This window comes from Rutidosis leptorrhynchoides, chromosome 1, assembly GCF_046630445.1.
Source record: "Rutidosis leptorrhynchoides isolate AG116_Rl617_1_P2 chromosome 1, CSIRO_AGI_Rlap_v1, whole genome shotgun sequence".
In the NCBI taxonomy this organism is placed as follows: Eukaryota; Viridiplantae; Streptophyta; class Magnoliopsida; order Asterales; family Asteraceae; genus Rutidosis; species Rutidosis leptorrhynchoides.
The window spans coordinates 649,870,480-649,896,958 of record NC_092333.1 but is presented as its reverse complement, the minus strand read 5'-3'; the positions used below and the strand labels follow the sequence as shown (position 1 = coordinate 649,896,958).

General features: G+C 33.7%; 2 protein-coding genes and 1 non-coding gene across 3 annotated transcripts; all 3 read left to right on the top strand.

The window, feature by feature from the left end:
- Window positions 1-1,991: 1,991 nt before the first annotated feature.
- Window positions 1,992-5,524, top strand: LOC139885777 (tubby-like F-box protein 8). The gene is made up of 5 exons (XM_071869533.1): window positions 1,992-2,538; window positions 3,070-3,459; window positions 3,820-3,907; window positions 4,050-4,185; window positions 4,569-5,524. Exons 2-5 carry the CDS (start codon window positions 3,103-3,105, stop codon window positions 5,287-5,289), a joined length of 1,302 nt encoding a protein of 433 aa, XP_071725634.1. The 5' UTR covers window positions 1,992-2,538; window positions 3,070-3,102; the 3' UTR covers window positions 5,290-5,524.
- Window positions 5,525-12,136: 6,612 nt separating this feature from the next.
- On the top strand, window positions 12,137-13,309 carry LOC139849798 (protein ROH1D-like). Its single transcript, XM_071839422.1, has one exon. It carries the CDS (start codon window positions 12,137-12,139, stop codon window positions 13,307-13,309), a length of 1,173 nt encoding a protein of 390 aa, XP_071695523.1.
- Window positions 13,310-14,944: 1,635 nt separating this feature from the next.
- Window positions 14,945-15,141, top strand: LOC139887480 (U2 spliceosomal RNA). Its single transcript, XR_011773307.1, has one exon. It is a non-coding gene; the product is annotated as a U2 spliceosomal RNA (small nuclear RNA).
- Window positions 15,142-26,479: the final 11,338 nt, after the last annotated feature.

The following is a 26,479-nucleotide window of genomic DNA, read 5'->3' as shown; positions in this document are numbered from 1 at the left end:
GTCCATGCTCGTATGATATTGTATAAAAACTGCATTCAAGAAATGTATTTCGATGTAACATATTTGTATTGTAAACCATTATGTAATGGTCGTGTGTAAACAGGATATTTTAGATTATCATTATTTGATAATCTACGTAAAGCTTTTTAAACCTTTATTGACGAAATAAAGGTTATGGTTTGTTTTAAAAATGAATGCAGTCTTTGGAAAAACGTCTCATATAGAGGTCAAAACCTCGCAACGAAATCAATTAATATGGAACGTTTTTAATTAATAAGAACGGGACATTTCAACCCGAGCGTATACGAATTTGGATCCTCTTCACAAATGCATGCTTTAAATCAAACAATAGTGATTGAAGATGATAACCAATCCGATGATAGTTCAGAGGTGATGATCATCACAGAGCAAGAGTTTAGGGCTGCTGTAGGGGAACATCAACCATGGATCAGCAATGACGTCTATGTTTTCATGAAACTGCTGAAAGGCATGGTCTGGGTAAGTCATTTTTATTTTCAAACAATGTATATTTGAATCAGTGTAATTTAATCATTCTTAAATTGCATACATGAGTGCATTAGACAATGTTTCGTATATTTTACATGCTATTCACAACTATTGATGCATTGCGTAACAATTATAATATGAATATGAATGTGATTCAGCGTCTACCACAAGAGTTTGTGACACTACCAGAGCTAAAGAGCGGTCACACATACTCTTAGGAATTACTATTGGAGTTCGAATGCGATATCGAACTCACAACGTGATTATTTTCTGGTACGAACCAAACATAAATTCTTTTAGAAACAATTATTTTATAAAATTTTAAGCCTATCTAATCCACTCATAATTTATTGCCTTACCTAGTCACCTACAAATTATTTAATGTACCAAACGAAAATTTAACCTAAAATTCTTAACCTAATAAATGCATACTCTATTAACTAATATTTTCCATTACAATATACGGTTTATATAATTTAATTAATTTAATTTAATATATACTTTTATAATACACATTAAAATATATTTAATGAAATGATTTCTGTTTATGTAAATATCAAAATTTTTGATTAATACACACTAAAAATTTTAAAATTGATCAAGTACTACATTGCATTCAATATGACATACATTTAATTAGTGAGGGTCCTATAACCTCTTTTCTTTCATAATAGATAAACGGTTGGTAAAAAGAATTCGACAAGAGACGATAAATGACGATCGAAAAAAGGTTGCTTCAATTTTGGTGAACAAAATAGAGACAAACCTGCCATTTAAGAAAAGAGGTCAATAGATTGTTGTCGTCTTTTAGTTGGTTGTGTTTTAGTTTTCATGTTATATTGTGTAGTTTTTTGTGGTTGTATTTTGCATGTTCGTTTTGTCGTTTGTGTTGATTGGTTTTACGGGTGAGATTCGGTTATAGATAGCTCTCTAGTTAATTTCTTTGTAACTTTATAAGTTCAAGCTTCGTCCCGTCCTCCGCTTTGTGTCTCCCATTGTTGACGTTTTTAACTGGAAAATGTCTTCATTTCTATTTGAGTTTTCGTCATTTTAGCAACAACAAAAAAACACACAATATAAATTTTATATAAAAATTTTCTTAATTAAATATGCTAATTGTGTTTCGAACGATACATATAATAGAAGTCGTATATATAGTACACATAGTATTTAACATTTATTCTTATCTTATACGGAGTAACACGATAGTTAGGTCTCGTTTGTTTAATTGCGAGGCTAGCCTCATTTATACTTGATGTATTTTTTTTAAGGTTGTTTTTATTTTTGATGAAAGTTTAATTTTATAAAGTTTTAGTTTTTTTTTTTTTTTTTTTTTTTTTTGAAAAAGATAGAATAATACATCACGCTCCTGTCATATTTCAATTATCAATTTGTAGTGATTAATGATTAAATTAACTGTACCACCTATATACTCCGTATTTTGAATTATAAATTTTAAAATTTAATTCGATAATTTAATTAATAAAATACTCATAGACTTTTCAATCTTGTTCCCTGGTTAGTTGAGCTAGATTTAATGTTGATTTTGAGTCCGAATGAGAGAGTGTGTGGGTTTTAGAATTTAAAGATAAATCTATGTGAATACCTGCATCATCTGTGTCTGACCAAACTATCCTTTCCTTTTTCATCTGCTTCTCGTCTTCCAACTGTTCGACGAAAGTCCTCAATGAATTTTTGCATCTTACTTAATTACTCCACTAATTATCATACTCCGGTGTAGTGGTTGACCTTCATTTCTGAAGGGTTTTTATAAATTTATGTATCTAAAGGTTTAGATCTACAATCTTGCATTATTTACCCTGCTTAATGCGCTCTAATTGGGGCTCTCATTGAGACTCTAATTTAGGAAAAATTTGAAGCTTTTTCTGGATCTATCTGCTGGTTTTTCTTGATTTTTATAAAGAAGTTCAGACACTTTTGGGAGTAATTTCAAAAATTAAAGTTCGTTACTTTAATTTTTTTTGCGTTCTTCAATTTCAGATTTGATGGATTTTTAACCTGCATCAACAGGTTAGTTTCTCTTTTGTTATTCCTGTTCTGCACTATTTGAATTTGATTTATTTTAAATTATTATAAGCATATACATGTAATATAAATATAAAATTACTTGTAAACATGAGTAATCTAGTCTAGTGAGTATATTATATGAATGAGATAGGTGTATGCAACCTGCCTAGATTGATGATGCTGGATTTTGTTCACAAAGTGGTCAATAAACATAAAAAATAAACCCTAAATTAAAATAAATTGGGGTTTTTTAAATTGCTGATAGGAAAGTCTTTGACTTTTTCATTGCCAGTCATATTCTCATTGCTGTACATGGTCAAAATCTTGTGGGACAAACATTATTTGAAGTCTATGCTCATAGTTTCTCCAAGTTTTTTTCTTTTTTCTTTTTTAAAGAGTAATCTAAGCTAAATACCCATATCATCATAATATTTCTTTAACATGTATGTAAAAATTACATCTTGTTATCTACCCACTTTTTTGTATTATATTTTTATCCAATTTTGACTAAATATTCTTCTGATTCTCTTGCAGCCATTGAAATTGTTGGAGGTTTTCTTTTGAAAAATGTCGTTTCGTAGCATAGTTCGTGATGTGAGAGATGGATTTGGGAGTCTATCAAGGCGTAGTTTTGACGTGAGGCTTTCGGGGATTCATACAAGAGGAAAATCACAGGGTTCAATCAATGATTTAACTGATAATCATCTGTCACTTGTGGTTCAAAACAGTAGGTGGGCTAATCTCCCACCCGAGCTTCTTTTCGATGTAATTAAAAGATTAGAAGAAAGTGAAAGCACTTGGCCTGCAAGAAAACATGTTGTTGCGTGTGCTGCGGTTTGTATGTCTTGGAGGAGTATGTGTAAGGAAATTGTTCGAACTCCCGAATCTTGTGGGAAGCTTACTTTCCCAGTTTCGTTAAAGCAGGTAACGAGTCGAACAGATTTTATGTCAAAATGGGTGGGAATCAGTTTGGGTTGTGGTAAACAACTTTTTCTTTGAAGTTCCTTCATTAGTTGTAAATAGTTAGTACTCAAAGTTGCTTACAAAAATATATCAGTAAGAATACATTCCTTTTTTTGACTTAAATGATTCGACTGTTTTTCGTTTTGGTTATATTTTGACTTTATCTTGTTGACCCGGTAGAGATAAAACTTCATCCAAATAGACCCTTTAATTAGCAAACTTGTAATGCGAGTTTCTGGAGTTTTCCATCTTTATTTTACAAAAAAAAAGAAAAAGAAAAAAATTATATTAGGTGATTACTAATTGCTATTCATATTTCAGCCAGGGCCACGTGACGTTACTATCCAGTGTTTCATCAAGAGGGATAAATCAAATTTGACTTATCATCTTTATTTGTGTCTTAGTCCAGGTGAGCAGATGCTATTTATATAAATTTCTTTAGTCTCATGATAATTACCAGATTTATTTAGCTATGTAAAACAGTCGGAGTGTGAGACCCATGATATGTTGCTAAGATTTGGTTTATAAAGTTTGTAAATATGGTTTTACAGCTGCTTTACTTGTTGAAAATGGGAAATTCTTGCTGTCTGCGAAAAGAACTCGAAGAACTACTTGTACGGAATACGTCATCTCCATGGACGCTGAAAACATATCGAGATCAAGCAACACTTATATTGGAAAGCTCAGGTATGAAATCCATTATTTTCATTATACTGTCATTATATATGGTCGCTTATGATTGATATAAGGAGACTTCAATCCTTTCAGAAGAATATAGGTCGAAATTACTAGCTCTAAACCTATGGAATAATGTAATTTTTTTCTTCCTTAGGGTGCATTTTTTTGCCTCAAAATAAATTGTTTAGCACTGAATGCTGAACCGTTCAACACTCAGTGCGTTTGTTTTTGACATTTGAATGACAAATGATGTTGAACCATTCAACAATACGTGATGAACCATTCAGAGTTGAATTACTCTCTTAACCATTCTTTTATTTAGAATGGTAACTACAACATGCTTATGTTGGAAAGTTCAAATATTTAAATTGTTTTTTTCGTTGATTTTGCAGATCTAATTTTCTTGGGACAAAGTTCTTAATATATGACACACAGCCTCCTCTTTCGGGTGCCAATATCCCACCACCAGGTCGATCGAAAAGATTCTATTCCAAAAAAGTCTCACCAAAAGTGCCAAGTGGCAGTTACAACATCGCCCACATCAACTACGAGCTTAACGTTCTCGGCACACGTGGCCCACGTAGGATGCACTGCGTCATGCACTCAATTCCTGCCTCCTCACTTGAACCAGGTGGGTCCGTGCCAGGTCAGCCTGACCAGCTCTTGCCTCCACGCTCACTCGAAGACTCATTCCGAACCATGTCTTTCTCAAAGTCACTTGACCACTCAACCGAATTCAGCAGCTCCAGATTTTCAGAAATCATGGGAGCTGCCATGTCATCCGACGTCCCTGATAGCGAAAAGTCAAAATTGCCCTTGGTCTTGAAAAACAAGTCCCCTAGGTGGCATGAACAGTTGCAGTGTTGGTGTTTGAATTTTAGGGGACGAGTGACAATAGCTTCTGTCAAGAACTTTCAGCTGATTGCCTCCCTGCCAGCTGGCGGAACGTCACAACCACCACAACCACCGCCACCGGATCACGATAAAGTAATATTGCAATTCGGTAAGGTCGGGAAAGATATGTTTACGATGGATTATCGGTACCCTTTATCTGCATTTCAAGCATTTGCAATCTGTTTAAGCAGCTTTGACACCAAGTTAGCCTGTGAATAGAAATTTAACATTAGGGTTCTGAGAGGGAAATGGACTAGCAATGCAGTTATTTGGTTGTCCATTTTGTGTGTACCTTGTTGAAATCAACAACTTGATATTTAACTGTTTGTCTTGTTTACAACTAAAAGATCCTTACTTGTTTTCTTGTTCTAAGGATCATCTATATGGTTTTAATGATACTGGAACTTGTGATCTTTCAAATATCATGATATTGCCGTATATATAATATCCAGTTCAGGAGATTATGTTCTAATCATTAGTTGCATCTTAATCTTAATTTGGGTTTGGGTTTCATACTAGATTGTTTGGTTGTGTTACTGTAATTAATTTGTAGCTAATTATTGGGTTGGGCTGACCCTAACTTGTCCACTTCTTTTACTCCACCTGTTTCAAGGTTTACTTAATATCCGGTTTATGAATGATGTAGCAAAATTTTCTTCAACCCTAAGCTATACACTTCCTAAAATTCACTCCATAAAGTTGTGTTCTATTGGGATGGGTGGATTCACAAAACGGAGATGAATCAAGACAAATAAAAATACAGGTAAGAATCTTCTTATCTAGTAGCCATTCAACCTCAAAGCATGCAGTTCAAGTACCACAACGGTCACAATGGTATTGTTGAAGCTTGCTTGAACATGAAGGTCAACTTCGTTCACCACTACATTCTTTCGAAACCGCTATGTAGGCTTCCTTGAAAACGTCCTAGCTAACACGCCTCTTATTGAAAAGTCAACGATAATGCCAATGGCGAATGATATAGAGTTTATAGCGATTACGCCTATAAAGGGCAGTCAAACTATAACCGGAATTGGCAAAGGGAGTTCATAGATTGCACATTTTTTATCAGTGTTAGAATTTTTTGTATATAATGAGTGACTTTTGCATAAATAAACTTGCCAGATATACTCCATTGACATTAATTTGTAGGGATGGCAACGGGCGAGAAAAAACCCGTGACCCGCGAGTACCCGATCCGCGATGGGCGGGTAAAATATCAAATCTTACCCGCGGGCACGGGTACGGGTAAAAATTATACCCGCTGACGGGTCGCGGACGGGTCGCGGGTATATACTACCCGTCACGGGTAAAACCCGACCCGTGAATACATGAGACTTTTCTTAATTTACCCACTACAATTATTAAATTTAAATGCTATTTTACTAGTATTTGAATAATTATTAAAAATATAATATTACATACAAGTAAAAAAGCTTAATTTTAACGTCATTATACATATAGCTTGTACATATATTTTTATAATTAATAAATTATTTGGATTTTCTAACAAAAAGTTGTATATTATTATTACCCGCGGGTTACCCGCGGGTCACGGGTATTCACGGGTCATGGGCATGGGCGAAAAGTTTTTAACCATGGGCGGGTAACGAGTCTCAACGTGCAAAAAAGAAACCCGACGGGCGGGTCGCGGGTATATAGAACCCGTGCCCGTTACCCGTGGGCGCCATCCCTATTAATTTGTGACAATTTGGTCAAGTGGGAGTGCCTAAAAAGTAGCCATTCTAGGAGAATTATTGAACCTACCCTTTTTATCCAATTTGCCACTTCTCTTTGAGATGGTTGAAAGATGAAGGAAAGAATCTTGTTGATAGGACCATAGAATGTGGGCTTGGCTTTTTCTATACAAACATTATGAATGTTATTATTTGTGAGCAAACATAATAAAGTTTTCCAAATGGTGGGGGTCATAAATAAAGTCCATTTTCTGACCCCTGTGAATAGAGTGAGCCAAATTTGGTGCATCCACAATTCAACATTATGAATTATGAATATGACATTTGGTGTTTTCTTCTACACCCAATCTAAAGTGTGTAAATGTGGGATATATATATGCTTACAAATCACTCCATATAATATTTCATTAAATTAAATTGCAACGAGAGATACATATGCTTACAAATTATTCCATACAATATTTCACTAAATTACATTACAATGTTTTGGATGTAATGTATTAAATAGTTCTAATCAGGTGGTTGTGTTACTTTGTAGAGCGAAATAATAGTTCTTTTGTGGTCCTAAGAGGCTAAGAAGCACAATTATTACTCCGTATGTCAATGTCAAGATCATTAACTTGAAATGGTTTGGCATGACTGGAACAATGACAGGACTAAAAAAATACTATGAATTTAATTTAAATGATAAGTTTAAATACGAGAAATAATTCATTAAACAATGACGTTTTAATTACAATAATCCAAATTTAAACTCGATAAATTTTGAGATACAACCAAATGAACTAATCAGATCAATGTAATTCATTGCAAGTCTTTTATTTAGAAAGATTATAGGAATCAATTGTTAGTTTTTTTTAAAGGCAAACAAACTTTATTAAAGATACCAAAAATACATCAGGAGAGATATTACAGCTATATTACATTGAATAGAAAAACTATTAATCACAGCTATGTACCAAATCTAATCAGGGGAAACAAAAATAAAAAAGAAGCGAGTATACTATGAATTCTGCATTACGATTAATCACATAGAGTAGTAGTTGGAGGACTGACTTGCGGGCAAACTGGAGGAATTGAGCAGAACAGTGCTAACAAGTTAGCGACAAAGCCCCACTCAACCCACCCATTTAGACCCCAACTAGACTGAACTATGATAAAAAAAACAAGCAGAAGTTTAAAGAAAAAAAACCCAGGAGCAGTAGTAAATTCAAAAAAGGAAAAAGCAGAGGGTTGAAACAGCCACAGGAATTGGCAGCCCATTACACAACATGATAAAGGGTTCAGCCGATCCCAGTTTTGTCAGGAGGGTTGACATCATAGAACCTAGGGTTCGAGAACCATTTCAGCCATTCTAGGTTTCCTTTTTTCCAACGACATGATATCCATTCGAAAGTTTTTGTTTGGATTTCGGAGATGAGAGAGGGGGAGCTTTGGCGATCTTTGCCGAAGACAAAGGAGTTACGATTCTTCCAGATTGAATAGCCCGTGACCCATACGACCGCTTGCCAAATGGAAGTTCCCGTGAAAGTTTTTATATCCGAATTAGAACCTTTGATAGTGGAGGAAATATTAGAGGTGTCGATATTATCAAGCATCCACCATTTCCTAATTCTATCCCAAATATCTACCGCCTTTTTGCAAGACAATAATGCGTGCTCGATTGTCTCAATTTCTTCATCACATACGGGACATCTAGTCGAATCTAAATCGATACCACGACAGTCTAATTCCGTTCGAACCGGGAGTTTATTTTGCATTGCTCTCCAAACGAAAATGCCAATTTTTTGCGGAAGTTTTTTGTTTAGCAGAGTAGGACCTAGATGAGGTAGCTTGGTTATGACATTTGATTCAAGGATATTTATGAGTGATTTGGTGGAGTAAGTACAATTGTTCTCAAATCTCCATGTCCACTTGTCTTGACCTTTACCATGAGGAGAGTGTTCTTTGATTTTTACTTTAATTTTGTTGGTGAGTAGTACCAAATCAGCTTCTGTACGCCATCTTGGAACTTTACTCCATTTCCAAGCAAAGTTTAGAGAATTTTCATCCCAAACAACTCACTCGGCAATGGATGCTTCTTTGTTTTTTTCAAGGCGATAAAGTCTCGGGTAAGAGCATTTTAGAGATTCTTCTCCACACCACTTGTCGGTCCAAAACTTCGTGTCTTTGCCATCACCTATCACCTTGACAAAAGCGTTAGAAAAATCACATCCTAACTTATTCAGGGTGTGTTCGATGTTTATAATGTTAAACCATGTTCGTCCGGATAAGTTTTTCAAGTCATTACCAACGTTTGATGAAATACTCCTAAGCCCTCCATTTTGCCCATAAATACTTTTAATAACCCGGGACCAAAAAGTATTGTTATCATTATTAAGTTAAATTACCCTTTACTTTTCATAATGATGATGTCATAATTATATATTAATTTAATTAAAAAAACAATACAAAATCTTTTATAAAAGGAAATATTAATCTCTCCTAAATTGTAATTTTATTTTTCTAAAAAAATTTTAAAAGGCATTTAATAATAATAATAATAATAATAATAATAATAATAATAATAATAATAATAATTATTATTATTATTATTATTATTATTATTATTAAAAATATAAATATAAATATTCAACTTTGAGCGAACTTTATGTTTGTAAAATCAATGACAAGTTTCTTAGTCAGAATCCGTGGTTCCACGGGGCAATAAACTAAATGACTTTAACATTTACATTCACTTAATACAAAGAACATATCATTAAACTGTTTCGTTTAAACAAACCCGTGTTTTCACGGGTCATTTCACTAGTATACTATAAAACTATAAAAATGATGATGTCATCATTAAGCTAATTATCTTTTAATTTTCATAATGATAATGTCATAATTTTATATTAATTTAATTAAAAAAATAATACGAAATCTTTTATAAAAGGAAATACTAATCTCTCTTAAATTGTTAAATCTTCAACACCCAAATTTTAAAGCATATTGTACGACTTTTAAATAATAATTGTTTTTAATTTTCTGATAATATTTAAAAGACATTTATTAATACTAATTATTATTATTATTATTATTATTATTATTATTATTATTATTATTATTATTATTATTATTATTATTATTATTAAAAATGTAAATACTCAACTTTGAAAATACTTTATTATTATTAATATTTACTTTTAATATAATAATTATAATTATTCAAATATGGATTCTTTTTACGAAATTAATTACGTTACATATGTATGCGAAAATATATGTCTCTATATATTTGTAAAAACAACAAGTTTCTTAATCAAACGGGTCATTAAAATAAATGATTTTAGCATTTACATTCACTTAATACTTAAAATATGTAATTAAATTGTTTCGTTTAAACAAACCCGTGATTTCACGGGTCATTTCACTAGTTGGTAAGAAATCTCCACCACCATTTAGCTAAGAGTGCCAAGTTTTTAAATTTTAAAGAGGTAATGTTTAGAGCACCGGAATCATGTGGTAAGAAAATTTGGTCCCATTTTAACCATGCTAACTTTTTTTTATCAAAAGACCCGCCCCAAAAGAAATCGCGACGCATACCTTCGAGTTTTTTGATGACACCCACGGGAGCTTGAAAGAGAGAATCTTGTTAAACTTACATACAAGTGCATAAAAAAGTTTTAATCGTCGAGGGTGCCAGACTCAAATGACCTATAGTGGCTCCGGCCCTGGTCCAAACATGCCCATCACCTCGTCTATATTTTGTCAATGTGGGATATAGAATGTATATCGTGGAGGGAGTGGTAGTGGCCTGGCTCTTTTAGCGAGACGTCAGGAATTCAACCCAAGAGTGTCTTTCACACAACGTGTTGCGGGGCAGTGAGGGAGGGAGGGTTTTACCGCCTATATCCTCAGATTTGGCGGCTGGGTTTTCTTCTGGCAGTAGTTGGGGGCGGGTTATGCAACTGCGTGAGATGAACGCGTGAGTGAATTCCCACCTCGGTGATCCCGAACTGCTTTTAAAAAACTGTAATACAATTTTTTAAATCAAGGATTATTAGTTCGTAACAAAAAGTAAAAGGATTCTTACCGATATATACTTACTACTAGAGGGGTAAATTTTGTAAGTTTTCTTTTTTTTTTTTGAAGGGCAAACGGTCCCAAAAAAGAGAGAAGATAATATGCAATTTAGCGCCTTTTCTAGGGTTCCATACATCCCATATGTTTTCCTCAACTTTGGAGCCCCTTCAAATCCTTCTCTTCATAATTCTATGATCGTATCCAACGGTATATATTTTCTGAATTTAATTTCCTGATTGAATCTGTCTTTCTAGCTTCATTGATATATAAATTGCAAATCTGTTTTATATATGCATTGCATGAACTGAAAGCGTAACAAAAATGAAGAATATATAAAACAGATTTCAATTCATGTTATCGAGAACACTAACTTTTATCGAGTATTTTGGACGAGTGTACTCAAATGTGATGTGTGTTATGAGTGATCATGTTGTGGAAATCATAGGTTCGTATACTATTGCATTGTAAATTTGGGCTTTTTCATGACAACTTTGCTCAACTGATTCAAATCGAATTATCAACCGTAGCTAGTCTGTTATCTAGAGTTATTAAATTCCTAGTGTTAAAGATTATCAATTGGGTTAGTTGATCTTTATTTGAAGTAGTATAGTTATAGTTATTTACTTTGAGTGTCGTTTAATTTGCACGTCCTAACAGTGAATTTCGATGATTTGGTGTTATATTCACAAACTCGAAGAGTGAGTTTGATCTACTTAATGTTTATGATTGAATAAGAATATCAATAAATGCTAGCTTTCAAATAAATGAGTTTGGTGAATTCCTGTTCAATTAATTTTGAACTGAAATAAAATTGTGAATTCAATTTCATTGAATTTCACAAAATTCTTTGAATTAAACGCAACCTAAGTAGTCATGAACGCAAAACTCATTTTGTTTTAAAATCTTAGCAGCTTGAATTTCCGTTCTTTAACTATTGTCAATCTTAAAAACCTTTAGGGGGTGTGAGTTTGCCTTTCAAAAAAACCTTGAGGTTGAGGGTTCAAGTCCTGTTTAGGACATTTAGTGGTGTATATATTCGTGTAATTAGTATTAGTATTAGGGGGTGTGAGTTTGCCTTTCAAAAAAAAAAAAAAAAAAACTTTAGATGAATTAAAAGATTCATGTATTATATAATTTTAACAGTTCGAGATGGTTATTTCAAGAAAAAAGGTGTTTTTATTTTTGCTAGTCATGGTTTGAGTTTTTGTTTTAAATTTGATTATTTCCAGGAGGTATTTTCCGGTAACGGAAATAGAAGAGAAGAGATCTCAAACAGGGGTTCCAAAGAAGCTTTAATTATTGCCACAATGCCGTCTCCCAATGGTTACCCAATGTCACGTAGGACGTTTAGTCGATTACTTTTTGGGTTTGGGAGCAATTCTATATCTAATCAAGTTTATTCAATGGAAGTGTTTACCCATTTTGATATCCATCTTGATAAGGATATCGAGTCGTTTCAATATAAGGTCTTTAGCCAGTTCAAAAAACTTTCAGACTCGTCTGATGATGAACTTCTCTCCTTTAATTGGTTGTCCAAATTATTAGACGCTTTTCTCGCTTGTCATCAAGATTTTGAAGATTTTCTATTAAAACATACGTTAGCTTTTTCAAAACCGCCTTTAGATTATCTTGTTAATGAGTTCTTTGAAAAAAGCATTAAGGCACTTGATATTTGTAACGCCGTTTGTGATGGGATTGAGAAGATTAGGCGTTCACATAAGTACTTACAGATTGTTTCGGATGCTTTAAATTCAAAACACAAAAAACTAATCACCAAAGGGCAGTTTAGGAGGGCGAGAAAAGCATTGACCGATTTAAATAACGTAACGCTTGAGAACAATAACGCTGCCCAATGGTTCTTTTTGGGCAGATTCAAATCTTTTGGGCATTCAAGTAAAAGAAAAGACCTAAATAGATCTATTTCGCGAAGTATATCTAGTAATTCATGGTCAACAAGTAAACAACTTCAGTCAATGGTAAATGGATTAATTTTACCTCGAGCGAGTGAAGTAACTGCCACTCGTGGCCTTGTAAATGTTATTTTCACCATGAGTTTTGTTCAAATGTTTGTCATGTGGGCCCTAGCTGCTTCTATTGATTGTCAAGATAGAGGTTCTATTACTAATTTTACCATACCAAACAATTACTTATGGGGTAGTCCATTGTCGGTTATCTATACTCGAATCATAAATGAATCCAAGAAGTGTGATCGCAAGAACAATGTTGGGTTGTTAAAGGAGATATATCAAATGGAAAAAACCGTTCATTTTGTGACATATTTGGTAGATTCGAGTCACCAGTTTCCCTTGACCGAAGAACATAAGGAAAAGGTGAGACATGGGGCTAATGAAGTGTCTATAGTTAGTGATGCGCATGGCAATTGGTTGTATCCATTCGAGTGCCAAGTGAGACAAGTCTTTCACAAAATTATTTCGTGTCGGTTAGAGGGTCTTGAAAACTTGTGCAGGACATCATCATGATGATCTAATGACCTGTAAAACTAGGCGGGTGAAGAGAAAACCACACATAGTATGGATTTCTGGCAGGTAACCATCTAGTTAATCCGATGCCTATATTTTGTATGCAAATAACATATAGAGTTTGCTAACGGTCATGTAGGGCTAGCTAGGTTTGAAATGGGTCGAAACAGGTTCGGGTCAGGATGGGTAATTTTCTATAAGAGTCGAAATGGGTTGGGTGGCATCGACCTGCTTTATTATATTAAGTGACTTTCTTTTCAACGTATTTCGGGTTACTTTTGTTCCATATCAGTTTTAACTAAGTATTTTGCTAAAATTGTGATAATCTCTTTGGTTGACATCCATATCCATTCTTGAAGAATCAAGATAGGAAGACATCCATCTATAGGAGTAGTAATTCAAGGGTTTGAAGGTATTTATATCAACTTAATTAATATTCAAATCTTGAAACCTCTTATTAGCTTTTAACATGTGTTGTTGTTGTTTAAGATTTTATGGTCTGGCAGGTTGCAGGTTCGAGCTTTGGAGGCGTTTCTTCTAAAAAAATTGTGTCTTGTAAATATAAAGAAAAGTCTTGAACAATTTTTTATGTTCCCAACCTTATGTTAAGGAGTCTTGGTGTACTTGGGTCACCATTTAGCTGTAATTCTGTACCCATTTTGTCCGCTATTCGGCTATGAAGATGCCATGCTTTAGTCTTCCATTAGTGTGAAAAATGCTAATTTCTTTGACAACCTTATATTGTTATTGTTATTCTTATTCTTATGGTTAATTGGTTATCCTCTTTTTTTATACACACCAGTATTGAATTATTATTCTACTGATGTTAAATGATGAAGAAAGTTAGATTTAAGGGGAACCTGCTAAAACTTTTACATAAGCATGGGCAGCTTCAGGATCGGTTATAAGTACTAACCCGCGTTGCGTTCATGTTGGTTTATTACCCAAAAATGATTCGTCCGTGTTCATTTATACAAAATAAGCATAAACGGATGAAAAAGGTAAATTACTACTTAGGCTTAACACTAAAGTACTCGTTCAACATCATCAAACATCCAAAATATGATTACCATATTCTAAAATCTAAAGATTAAACCAAACAAATGACATACAACGATCCAAATAAATAAATGTTAAGTAAAATTTTAAATTTATATCTAAACTAACTCGATTATGTTGAATATGTATAATGCTAACAAGTTTGGGTTCATTCAAGTGAATAAGATGTAAAAAACAATTGGTTGTTCATATAATGATAATGATAATAATGATAATGATAACTATATAACTATATAAACGAAACTAAGATGTTGATATCCTTTTACCAGGTGAAGTAGTTAACATTAATATTAACATTTAACATTAAAATTATCATATTAATTAAATATTTAACATATTAACATATTAACATTAACATAAACGTATGATTACAAATTTACAATGTTAAAAATCTATGATTAAAATCTAATTGGTTTGTTTTTTGTTTTATTAGTTCCATGGAAGGGCTGACAAAAAAATAAAGAATACGATTTAGGGAGAGATGTCTTTGCATCCCTCAATCCCACATCGCTTGGGTGAACAAAACAATTTAGAAAATAACCACTATAAAATAACAGCCCAAAGGTTGGGAGACTCATACCTTTCTCGGCCTTTTGGCTAAGATCAAGTGTAGTATCTGTTCTTATCAGTTTAATATCTGATATGTGAGCCATCGGTTCACTCGATATTAATCTAATTTTTAATGGGGGAAGACCCACTACACTAGCTTGCTAGTGGGGTTCTTCACGTGTTGCCTTGGTGTTGCACTACAACCTAGGCCAGGCACACCTCTCCAATTATCAGTTCAATGTTTTTAATCCTTTGTTAAGTTTTTGTCTGTGAACCCACTTGCTGAGGGCATTGATCTTGATGATCCAATGGCCTGCTTAAAGCTACGAGTTTATAAATAACAAATTCGCAGGTGCATTCAGTCCGCATTTATGATTGAATATTAAAATTCCAAGTTAATTAATTCTGAACTTAATTGAAATTAAAATTTCAGTTTGGTACACAAAATTCTGTGAATTAAACGCCAACCCAAGTAACCAAACTAATTTTGTGTTAAAATCTTAGCTAAAATGTCTGTTGTATAACTATTGTCAATCTTAACTACCTTCAGGTTGGAATAAAAAGATGTGCGTATATTATGTTTTAAACAGTCGATGATTATTTCATGAAAAAGACTTTTTTTTCTTTTTCGTTTGGGTAGAGTCTTGCTTGAGAATTTTGTAACCTGTGTGCAGTTGCACCTCTTAGACACACTAATCTTGCAGTGATAGTTTGAGTTTTAATGAGTTGTCACGAATTTAATTCTTGTTGGAGAATTTGATTATTAGATAATCTTGTTAATACATAAAAAAAGATAAAGATATTGAACGAGATCCACCCAAAATGTCCCAATCGCTCCCTAACCTTTCAAATTACCTTCCACCACCGCCACCCTCCAACCTCCACCCACCTTTCCCACCCCCACCCCCACCTCTACCTCCACCTCCACCATCACCACCCCCACCACCACCACTTCTCCCTTCCCTTCCAACTCCACAGTTAACCATAACCCCATCCCTTCTTCGTACACCCTCACAACCGTCACCTTCTCCACTTAATTCAACTTTTTATAGTAACAATATAACTACTATTTATGTCGGAGGGTTAACCTCAAAAGTTAACCTTTCCTTTCTTTCAAACGCCTTCAGTAAATTCGGTTGTATCCAACGCATCTCATGGTTGACAGGCTGTACTTACGCTTTTATTAAATTCCTCAACAGATCTGAAGCAGAGCAAGCCAAATCTGTTATGAATGGAAGGCTTTTTAAAGGAAAACGTATCATGGTGGGTTATGCCAAGACCGAAATGCGTGTGGCAATGGCTAATAACAAGGCACAATACTCTAGTTTGCAGGCTACATGCTTTGAATCCGATGAAGACTTGGTAAAACTTTTGGACAGATCGGTTATGTTAATTGATCGAATTCCAATTTCAAAGGACAAAGTCCTAAAGTGGTTGAAGAACAGGAACATTCTAATTACCTCTATTAGTGTGTGGGGTGTTTATGGTTGTATTGTAACTTGTTTGAATGATGATGGTTACTCACGTGCTATGCAAGGTCCTGCCTCGCGTGGTGACGAGTTCGTGGCTGTACAGGCTATGAAAGACAGAGAAGGTGCATTCTCTAAATTCATATGGTTAAAAATACAGGGTCTACCGTTCGAGTGTGGTAAAGTTGATAATGTCATTGCAATTGCAAAGAATTACGGTTCATTGTTATGTGTTGACCGTGCAACCCACAGAAAATCACAGGCCTGCTTTTCTTATGTGTTTATTGAGACACAAATCCCTGGTGTCATTCATGAACATCGGGTGGTTAGATTCAAAAACTCTAAATCTTATAGAGTTTGGGTGGAAGAGGATAAGGCTCATTCATTTAATGATGAACTGTTTACTGATTTTGATTTAGTTTGTTTTAATGATGAAGTCTCTAAACTGTTGTCTCCTGCCGGCTGTTCTGTAATCCCACCGGAAGTGGTAATCATCTCAGATGCCGGTGATAATAGAGTCAATGGTGTTAATTCAAATTTTGAATCGGGTAATCTTGGTAATGGTGAAAAAGTGGAGAAAAAGAGGGATTTTCTACCTTTATCTATAGATGAAGAAGGGTTTGCAACCGACATGTACAATAATCTCCTTAACATTTTCAACACAACGCAAAATAGTTCAATCCCAACTAAAATGTCTAAAGGGAACCAAAAGGAGTTTACTTTACCAAAAAGTACCAAGGTACATGCTCATTTTGACCTATCCCACCCAATTGCAGCACTTTCTTCTCCTTTAGTCAACTCCATTCCAACCTCTTCAACTAATACTTTAGTCAATACTCAACAAACTAAAAAAGCTTGTCATACCTCTGACTGTGCACCATCATGTTCTACCTTTTTAGAAAATTATCAAAAAGTTAAAGACTTACAAGCACATGAACCTTCATCAACAGCTTTAGCTTATAAAGCAAAACCCTCCAAAAGTGATAAAAAGAAACTATTGAAATCTAAATCTGGCAACTTGGATAAGGATCCATTCGTTTCTTCTTCAAGTGTAGCTTCGGAGGACGATGATCTAGATGGGTTCACAGATTCTGCAGGGCCACAGTTACTTTCCAAACATTCAAAACAACCAAATATAATTGCAACATTAGTTAACCCAAGTAAAGAAGGTGTATCAATAAAGAGTTATAATGAATTTTTTTAGCAATATGAGGGAATACGGTGAGCCTCCTACTCCTCCAAACAAAAAGATTCGATGAGATTGGCGTCTTGGAATACGAGAGGCCTAGGTGCAGTGGGCATGTTTGGAGGGTTATTTTCATTATTTTGTATCTCTAGGTGAGGGTGTTTACATGAAATCGTTTCTCGGAAATGGCTAGTGGATATGGGCGGTTGGCAATGGTTCACGGTTTTATTTTTGGCAAGACTTTTGGACCTGAGGACTCTAGAAGATAGGCTTTAGTAGAGTGATTCTTGGTTCAAGATATTATCCAACTCAAGTGGATATGGAAGATTTTTGTTATTCTGAGTGACTAAGTACTACCGTTTCCTGGTTTTGTTTGGTATAAATGAGCTGTTTTGATTTTGATGGATTTACTTCGGTCACGAAATTTTGGGTGGGTTATGCCACTTTCATTAGCTTCGGTTATTTACGATGGGGTTCGGGAATGAGAATCAAGGGGATTAAATTTTGAAGTTTAATTGGTCCAGGTACTAGTTGGTTCAATTGGCTCGCTTGTATTAATGCGTTATTCAATGACGTTTTCACATGATGGTTTACGATAGTCAAGAAGGTCAAAGTCAAATCGTTTGTATTGGCAATTAATGCAAAGTTGAGGTGCGCACCAATTCTACATATGGATCTCAAACCAGTGGGTTTGGATTTAATGGTGATGTCAAGTATTATGTTAAAGAAATTTTGTTACAAACCTAGTTAGTTTTTACGTTGTTTAGATGTTTTGTAACAACCCGACTTCGCTTTTCCAAAAACACACTACAAAAAAAATTTTCTGATGCAGCACATCTGGACGGCGTCCAGCAATGAAAGGTGGGACGGCGTCCAGCAGATCTGGACGGCGTCCAATTTGCGTTCCAGCTGCTGTCCCCGGGTCCAACTTACACGAGCGGAAATCCCACTTCCCGACACTTTTAAACGAAAACCTTTTCACAACATAACACAATATAATAAACTAAGAGGTTTTCATCATCAAAACAAGTTTTACATCACCGGGCCCACATCGGCCCGAATTACGCGTTTCGTTCAAAAATACAAGTTTCGACCATACTAGTTTAATTTCCAAACGACACTAGAGCATGGTGTTTGGGGTTAAACTACCCAAATCTTGGCCAAACTTCCAAAAGCTACCCATAAGCATCACCTATCAAAATAAGCGGGAGACCACTAATCCAACCGAATACCTTTGCCTTTGTCCACGCCGGAGCCTAAAAAGGTAAACAACGAGAGGGTAAGCTAACGCTTAGTGAATGCAATAATTATACATATACATATATAACCTACTTACTTGCATCACTTACACAATACCATACACGGGCTAGCAATTCTACAACCATGCAAAACATTATGCATATACCAATAACCGCAATTCACAATGAGCTAGCAATACCAAAAGCATATAGTTCATAATTAAATATGCTAACACAAAATTCGTACAACCATGGTTAACCAAACGAACAAGGGAACGGTACTTAAAGACCGTCGGAGTTCATAACATCCATTAGTGTTACTTAAACACCGCGTAATTACTAATTCCCTCGGGTGATGTCTTGAACAACGCGACTGTAGTGACCCGAACTTTTCCATATTTATATATATATTAAATGAAATTATTATTTACATGATTAAGTGTTTCCAACATGTTAAGCAATCAAACTTGTTAAGACTTGATTAATTGAAATAGGTTTCATATAGACAATTGACCACCCAAGTTGACCGGTGATTCACGAACGTTAAAACTTGTAAAAACTATACGATGACATATATATGGTTATATATATATAGTTAACATGATTTTATTATAAGTATGTATCTCATTAGGTATTTTAACAATGAGTTATATACATAAAAATGAGACTATTAATTTAAGAAACTCGAAAACGATATATATAACGATTATCGTTATAACAACGTCTTACTAGGTACATATGAATCATATTAAGATATTGATACACTTGGTTAATTATGTTAAATGATAATTAAATATATTATTAAGTGTATTAACAATGAAATACATATGTAAAAATAAGACTACTAATTTAATGATTTCGAAACGAGACATATATGTAACGATTATCGTTGTAACGACATTTAACTGTATATATATCATACTAAGATATATTATATATCATAATATCATGATAATATAATAATTTAACATCTCATTTGTTATAATAAATAATGGGTTAACAACATTAAACAAAATCGTTAACCTAAAGGTTTCAAAACAACATTTACATGTAACGACTAACGATGACTTAACGACTCAGTTAAAATGTATATACATGTAGTGTTTTAATATGTATTCATAAACTTTTTAAAGACTTCAAGACACTTATTAAAATACTTCTACTTAACAAAAATGCTTACAATTACATCCTCGTTCAGTTTCATCAACAATTCTACTCGTATGCACCCGTATTCGTACTCGTACAATACACATCTTTTAGATGTATGTACTATTGGTATATACACTCCAATGATCAGCTCTTAGCAGCCCATGTGAGTCACCTAACACATGTGGGAACCATCATTTGGCAACTAGCATAAAATATCTCATAAAATTACAAAAATATGAGTAATCATTCATGACTTATTTACATGAAAACAAAATTACATATCCTTTATATCTAATCCATACACCAACGACCAAAAACACCTACAAACACTTTCATTCTTCAATTTTCTTCATTTAATTGATCTCTCTCAAGTTCTATCTTCAAGTTCTAAGTGTTCTTCATAAATTCCAAAAGTTCTAGTTTCATAAAATCAAGAATACTTCCAAGATTGCAAGTTTACTTCCAAGTTTTCTAAATCCATTTCAAGTAATCATCCAAGATCAAGAAACCTTTGTTACTTACAGTAGTTTATATTTCTAATACAAGGTAATAATCATATTCAAACTTTAATTCAATTTCTATAACTATAACAATCTTATTTCGAGTGGAAATCTTACTTGAAATTGTTTTCGTGTCATGATTTTGCTTCAAGAACTTTCAAGCCATCCAAGGATCCTTTGAAGCTAGATCTATTTTTCTCATTTCCAGTAGGTTTATCCAAGGAACTTGAGGTAGTAATGATGTTCATAACATCATTCTATTCATACATATAAAGCTATCTTATTCGAAGTTTTAAACTTGTAATCACTAGAACATAGTTTAGTTAATTCTAAACTTGTTCGCAAATAAAAGTTAATCCTTCTAACTTGACTTTTAAAATCAACTAAACACATGTTCTATATATATATATGATATGCTAACTTAATGATTTAAAACCTGGAAACACGAAAAACACCGTAAAACCGGATTTACGCCGTCGTAGTAACACCGCGGGCTGTTTTGGGTTAGTTAATTAAAAACTATGATAAACTTTGATTTAAAAGTTGTTATTCTGGGAAAATTATTTTTATTATGAACATGAAACTATATCCAAAAATTATGGTTAAACTCAAAGTGGAAGTATGTTTTCTAAAATTGTCATCTAGACGTCGTTCTTTCGACTGAAATGACTACCTTTACAAAAATGACTTGTAACTTATTTTTCTGACTATAAACCTATACTTTTTCTGTTTAGATTCATAAAATAGAGTTCAATATGAAACCATAGCAATTTGATTCACTCAAAACGGATTTAAAATGAAGAAGTTATGGGTAAAACAAGATTGGATAATTTTTCTCATTTTAGCTACGTGAAAATTGGTAACAAATCTATTCCAACTATAACTTAATCAACTTGTATTGTATATTATGTAATCTTGAGATACCATAGACACGTATACAATGTTTTGACCTATCATGTCGACACATCTATATATATTTCAGAACAACCATAGACACTCTATATGTGAATGTTGGAGTTAGCTATACAGGGTTGAGGTTGATTCCAAAATATATATAGTTTGAGTTGTGATCAATACTGAGATATGTATACACTGGGTCGTGGATTGATTCAAGATAATATTTATCGATTTATTTCTGTACATCTAACTGTGGACAACTAGTTGTAGGTTACTAACGAGGACAGCTGACTTAATAAACTTAAAACATCAAAATATATTAAAAGTGTTGTAAATATATTTTGAACATACTTTGATATATATGTATATATTGTTATAGGTTCGTGAATCAACCAGTGGCCAAGTCTTACTTCCCGACGAAGTAAAAATCTGTGAAAGTGAGTTATAGTCCCACTTTTAAAATCTAATATTTTTGGGATGAGAATACATGCAGGTTTTATAAATGATTTACAAAATAGACACAAGTACGTGAAACTACATTCTATGGTTGAATTATCGAAATCGAATATGCCCCTTTTTATTAAGTCTGGTAATCTAAGAATTAGGGAACAGACACCCTAATTGACGCGAATCCTAAAGATAGATCTATTGGGCCTAACAAACCCCATCCAAAGTACCGGATGCTTTAGTACTTCGAAATTTATATCATATCCAAAGGGTGTCCCGGAATGATGGGGATATTCTTATATTATGCATCTTGTTAATGTCGGTTACCAGGTGTTCACCATATGTATGATTTTTATCTCTATGTATGGGATGTGTATTGAAATATGAAATCTTGTGGTCTATTGTTACGATTTGATATATATATAGGTTAAACCTATAACTCACCAACATTTTTGTTGACGTTTAAAGCATGTTTATTCTCAGGTGAATACTAAGAGCTTCCGCTGTTGCATACTAAAATAAGGACAAGATTTGAAGTCCATGTTTGTATGATATTGTGTAAAAACTGCATTCAAGAAACTGATTTTGATGTAACATATTTGTATTGTAAACCATTATGTAATGGTCGTGTGTAAACAGGATATTTTAGACTATCATTATTTGATAATCTACGTAAAGCTTTTTAAACCTTTATTTATGAAATAAAGGTTATGGTTTGTTTTAAAAATGAATGCAGTCTTTGAAAAACGTCTCATATAGAGGTCAAAACCTCGCAACGAAATCAATTAATATGGAACGTTTTTAATCAATAAGAACGGGACATTTCAGTTGGTATCCGAGCGTTGGTCTTAGAGAACCAGAAAATTTCCATTAGTGTGTCTTATCGAGTTTGTTAGGATGCATTAGTGAGTCTGGACTTCGACCGTGTTTTCTTTAAAAATGATTACTTAACATTTTTGTTGGAAACTATATATTATTAACATGTATATATTATGTGATATATTAATCTCTTAACATGTTTGATATTGTGTGATAGATGTCTACCTCTAGCACAAATCCCATTGACTCACCTAATAATAACGAAGAGTCGAATATATATTGGACTGATTCACAAGTTCCCGAAGAAGAACCGGAAGAAGAATCAGAACCGGAAGAAGAATCAGAACCGGAAGAGGAGGAACCGGAGGAGGAAATAGAACCGGTGGGGGGAATAATAAAACGGTTAAGTAAAAGAAAATCCTCAACCAACCGACCAAGGTTAATTATGGTCAATGGTGTTTCCGCCAAGGAAGCAAAATATTGGGAGGATTACCAATTCTCCGATGAATCGGATTCCGACGAGAATTACGATGATGTTATAGAAATTACCCAAACTGAATTTAAAAAGGCAAAAGAAAATAATAAGGGAAAGGGCATAAAAATAGAGAAATCTAATTCCAACCCCGATGAACTTTATATGTATCGTCAACCCCCGAAGCCCTTAAGTTGTAACAATGACCCGGGAACCTCTAAACCACCAGGTTTTTCTTAACCGTTGTGGAAAACGACAGCTCGTATTAGGGGAACATCATATATCCCTAGAAACTTGGCAAAACGAACCAAAACCGAAGAAGAAGAAACGAGCGAGTCGGAATAAGATAGTTGTATTCGTGTGGTGTAATATATGTAATATAGTGTGCTTATGCTTTATGATATATGTAAAAATTGCTTGTATTAATAAGTATTTTTTTTATGAATCTAACTCTTGTCTATTTTACAGTATAAAAACACAAAATGGATAGACAACCCAATATTTTAAGAGACCTACCCGGAGACATGATTGATGAAATCTTGTCTAGATTCGGTCAGAATTCTTCGGCACAACTTTTTACGGCGAAATCAGTTTGTAAGACATTCGAAGAACGTTCCAAGAATGTCTTGGTTTATAAGAGACTTTCGTTTGAAAGATGGGGGATATCACATTGGGAAACCCATAAGTTACGATGTGTTTACTTTGACGCATATATTGCGGGGAACCCAAATGCTATTTTATGCAACGGGTTAAGAAATTATTTTGACTCAATGTATCCGAATATAGGACTTCATGATTTAGAAAAAGCGGCTAACATGCAACATAAAGAAGCATGCTATGCTTACGGGTTAGTAATGTTCGCTTCTCACCAAAGTGAGAAAAAGAACATCAGGCTACAACTATTAAACAAAACGTTTCCACAAGTGACAGTGTCGGTAATTGGGGTAAGTGTGATGACCTGGGAATTTCCGACCAAATTTAAACTTAATCTTATATGATTTCGACACGATAAGCAAAGTCTATTAAACTGAGTTTCATAATGTTGGAACTATTTCCCTGAATGCATTTGACTTTGACCATCTCCGACGATTCACGAACTATAGTTGCAAATAAATATGTGTATATATATATATATATATATATATATATATATATATATATATATATATATATATATGTATATATATAATAATTTGAAATTATAAAATATAATTTAAACATTTGAATTTAATATACAAAATAAAATAAAAATAAGATATTATAATAATTATTAATTAAAACATAACTATATATATATTAAAAATAAATATTAATTGATCATAATACTTGTTGGACGTTTAGATTATTATTTAGAGAAGTTTAATTTGAACTTATGTGATTTTAAAATAAACGGTGATCCGAAAATGAGTTCTATAAATTTTTGGCTTACTAAAAAAATATATATTTAGAATCTAGTTATTAAATTTTAGAACTTTTTATATTTTACCCTTAAATGAGAGGGACAGTTGGTGTAGTTGTTATTCAACAAATTAGGGATCGAATTTTATACCATAACGACCTAAATAAATAAAGATACTTAAAATAAAATTTTGGAATTTTTCTGAAGACTTTTATCCGCCCCTGTTTTCAAATAGTGCACGATACCCGGTCCGGAAAGAAGTGTCGGCAGAATAGGAGATATATATTCTCTGCACATTTTTAAAAATTGGAAAAATGATTGCGTTTCACTTTTGACTTTCCTTATAATTGATTGTAATTGATTGTAAAGTATTTTATATATATATATATATATATATATATATATATATATATATATATATATATATATATATATAACCAAATGCATATGATGAATCCTAAAACTATCGTCACCCTCACCAACCGACACCTACACCTGCCACCACCCTAACCATCACCGGAGCCGTCACCACCGGCAGTCATTATCACCGTAAACCTCATCACCATGTCACCCTACAACCACCACCATTCACCACCGTTATCTCTTATCTCTCTCATCTTTCTCATTTTCATTTTCTATTCGTAAACCATCACCACCATGGAACACCACAACACACCTCCTACAACCAAATACCGAAAATCACCACCACTAAACCACCATCATCATTATTTTCTTCGAAAACCATCACTTCTTCTCTCTACAGCTCTCTTTCTCTCTCTAAAACCTGCAACTATCCTCTTCCCGTTGCTGCTATTCTATTTTCGAACAAACATCTCAAAACTCACTTGTTTGTTTCTGTTCCTTGTTTGAAACAACCACCGTAACCATCAAACTGCAGCTACAGTACATTCTGTTTCTTTTACGGTTAAATAACGATGATATGAATATAAGTGATGAAGATGATAATTTCAGTACAGTACATTGTTTGTTTCTTAAAAGATTGTTGTTGGTTACCTCGATCATAATTTCTTTTGTTACCTGATACCTTCACATCAGTATTGGATACTTTCTTATCCATGATGACCTGATCCATTAGCTCGTTTGCCATAGTCATAGCTTCATGAATTGTCTTAGGTTTCGATGATGTAACGTTTGCCTTGACCTTTTTGGGCAAACCATCTTTGTACATTTCAATCTTCCGTTCTTCGGTTGGAACCAATTCAGGACATAGCAAAACTAATTCCATGAATCGCTGATTGTAGTTGGTGATTTCAGTACCAACAACCTTCAGACTTCGTAATTCATCTTCCAACTTCCTAACCTCGTTCCTTGGACAATATTCGTTGATTAACATTGTTTTGAATTCTTCCCATGGAGTATCATAAGCTACATCTCCTCCTACAGCCTTCACATAATTTTTCCACCACGTGAGTGCACTATCTTGTAAAGTGCATGATGCATACTTGGTCATGTCCTTTTCAACACAACCACTGATTTTAAACACAGTCTCCATCTTTTCTATCCATCGGGTTAAACCGATCGGTCCTTCTGTTCCACTGAATGATGAGGGCTTGCAAGCTTGAAAAGTTTTATAAGTGCACCCCACACGAGGATTTGGGTTAACTGCAGCACCTCTTGCAGCCTCGACCCATAACATTCTGTCGTTCACTCGTTGATTGATGAGTTCCTGGATTTCTTGTTCCGTCATTCGGTTCAATCGCGCCATATTCTTCTATAAGAATGAAAAGAAAATAATTATTCACATGGAATATTATAGATGTAGTGTATATTTACAGTACATTATAGCTTATTAATAATATGAACCAGGTATTATTATAAAAGCCTTTTCTTCTTATTAGCGTTTTATAATTATATCTAGGGTAGTACCTACCCGTTAATGTCCATACTTAATAGCTTAGTACAGAATCAATTACTACCATCTAAATAATACTTAACCATGGAAAATTATTGCATTTCACACTTCAC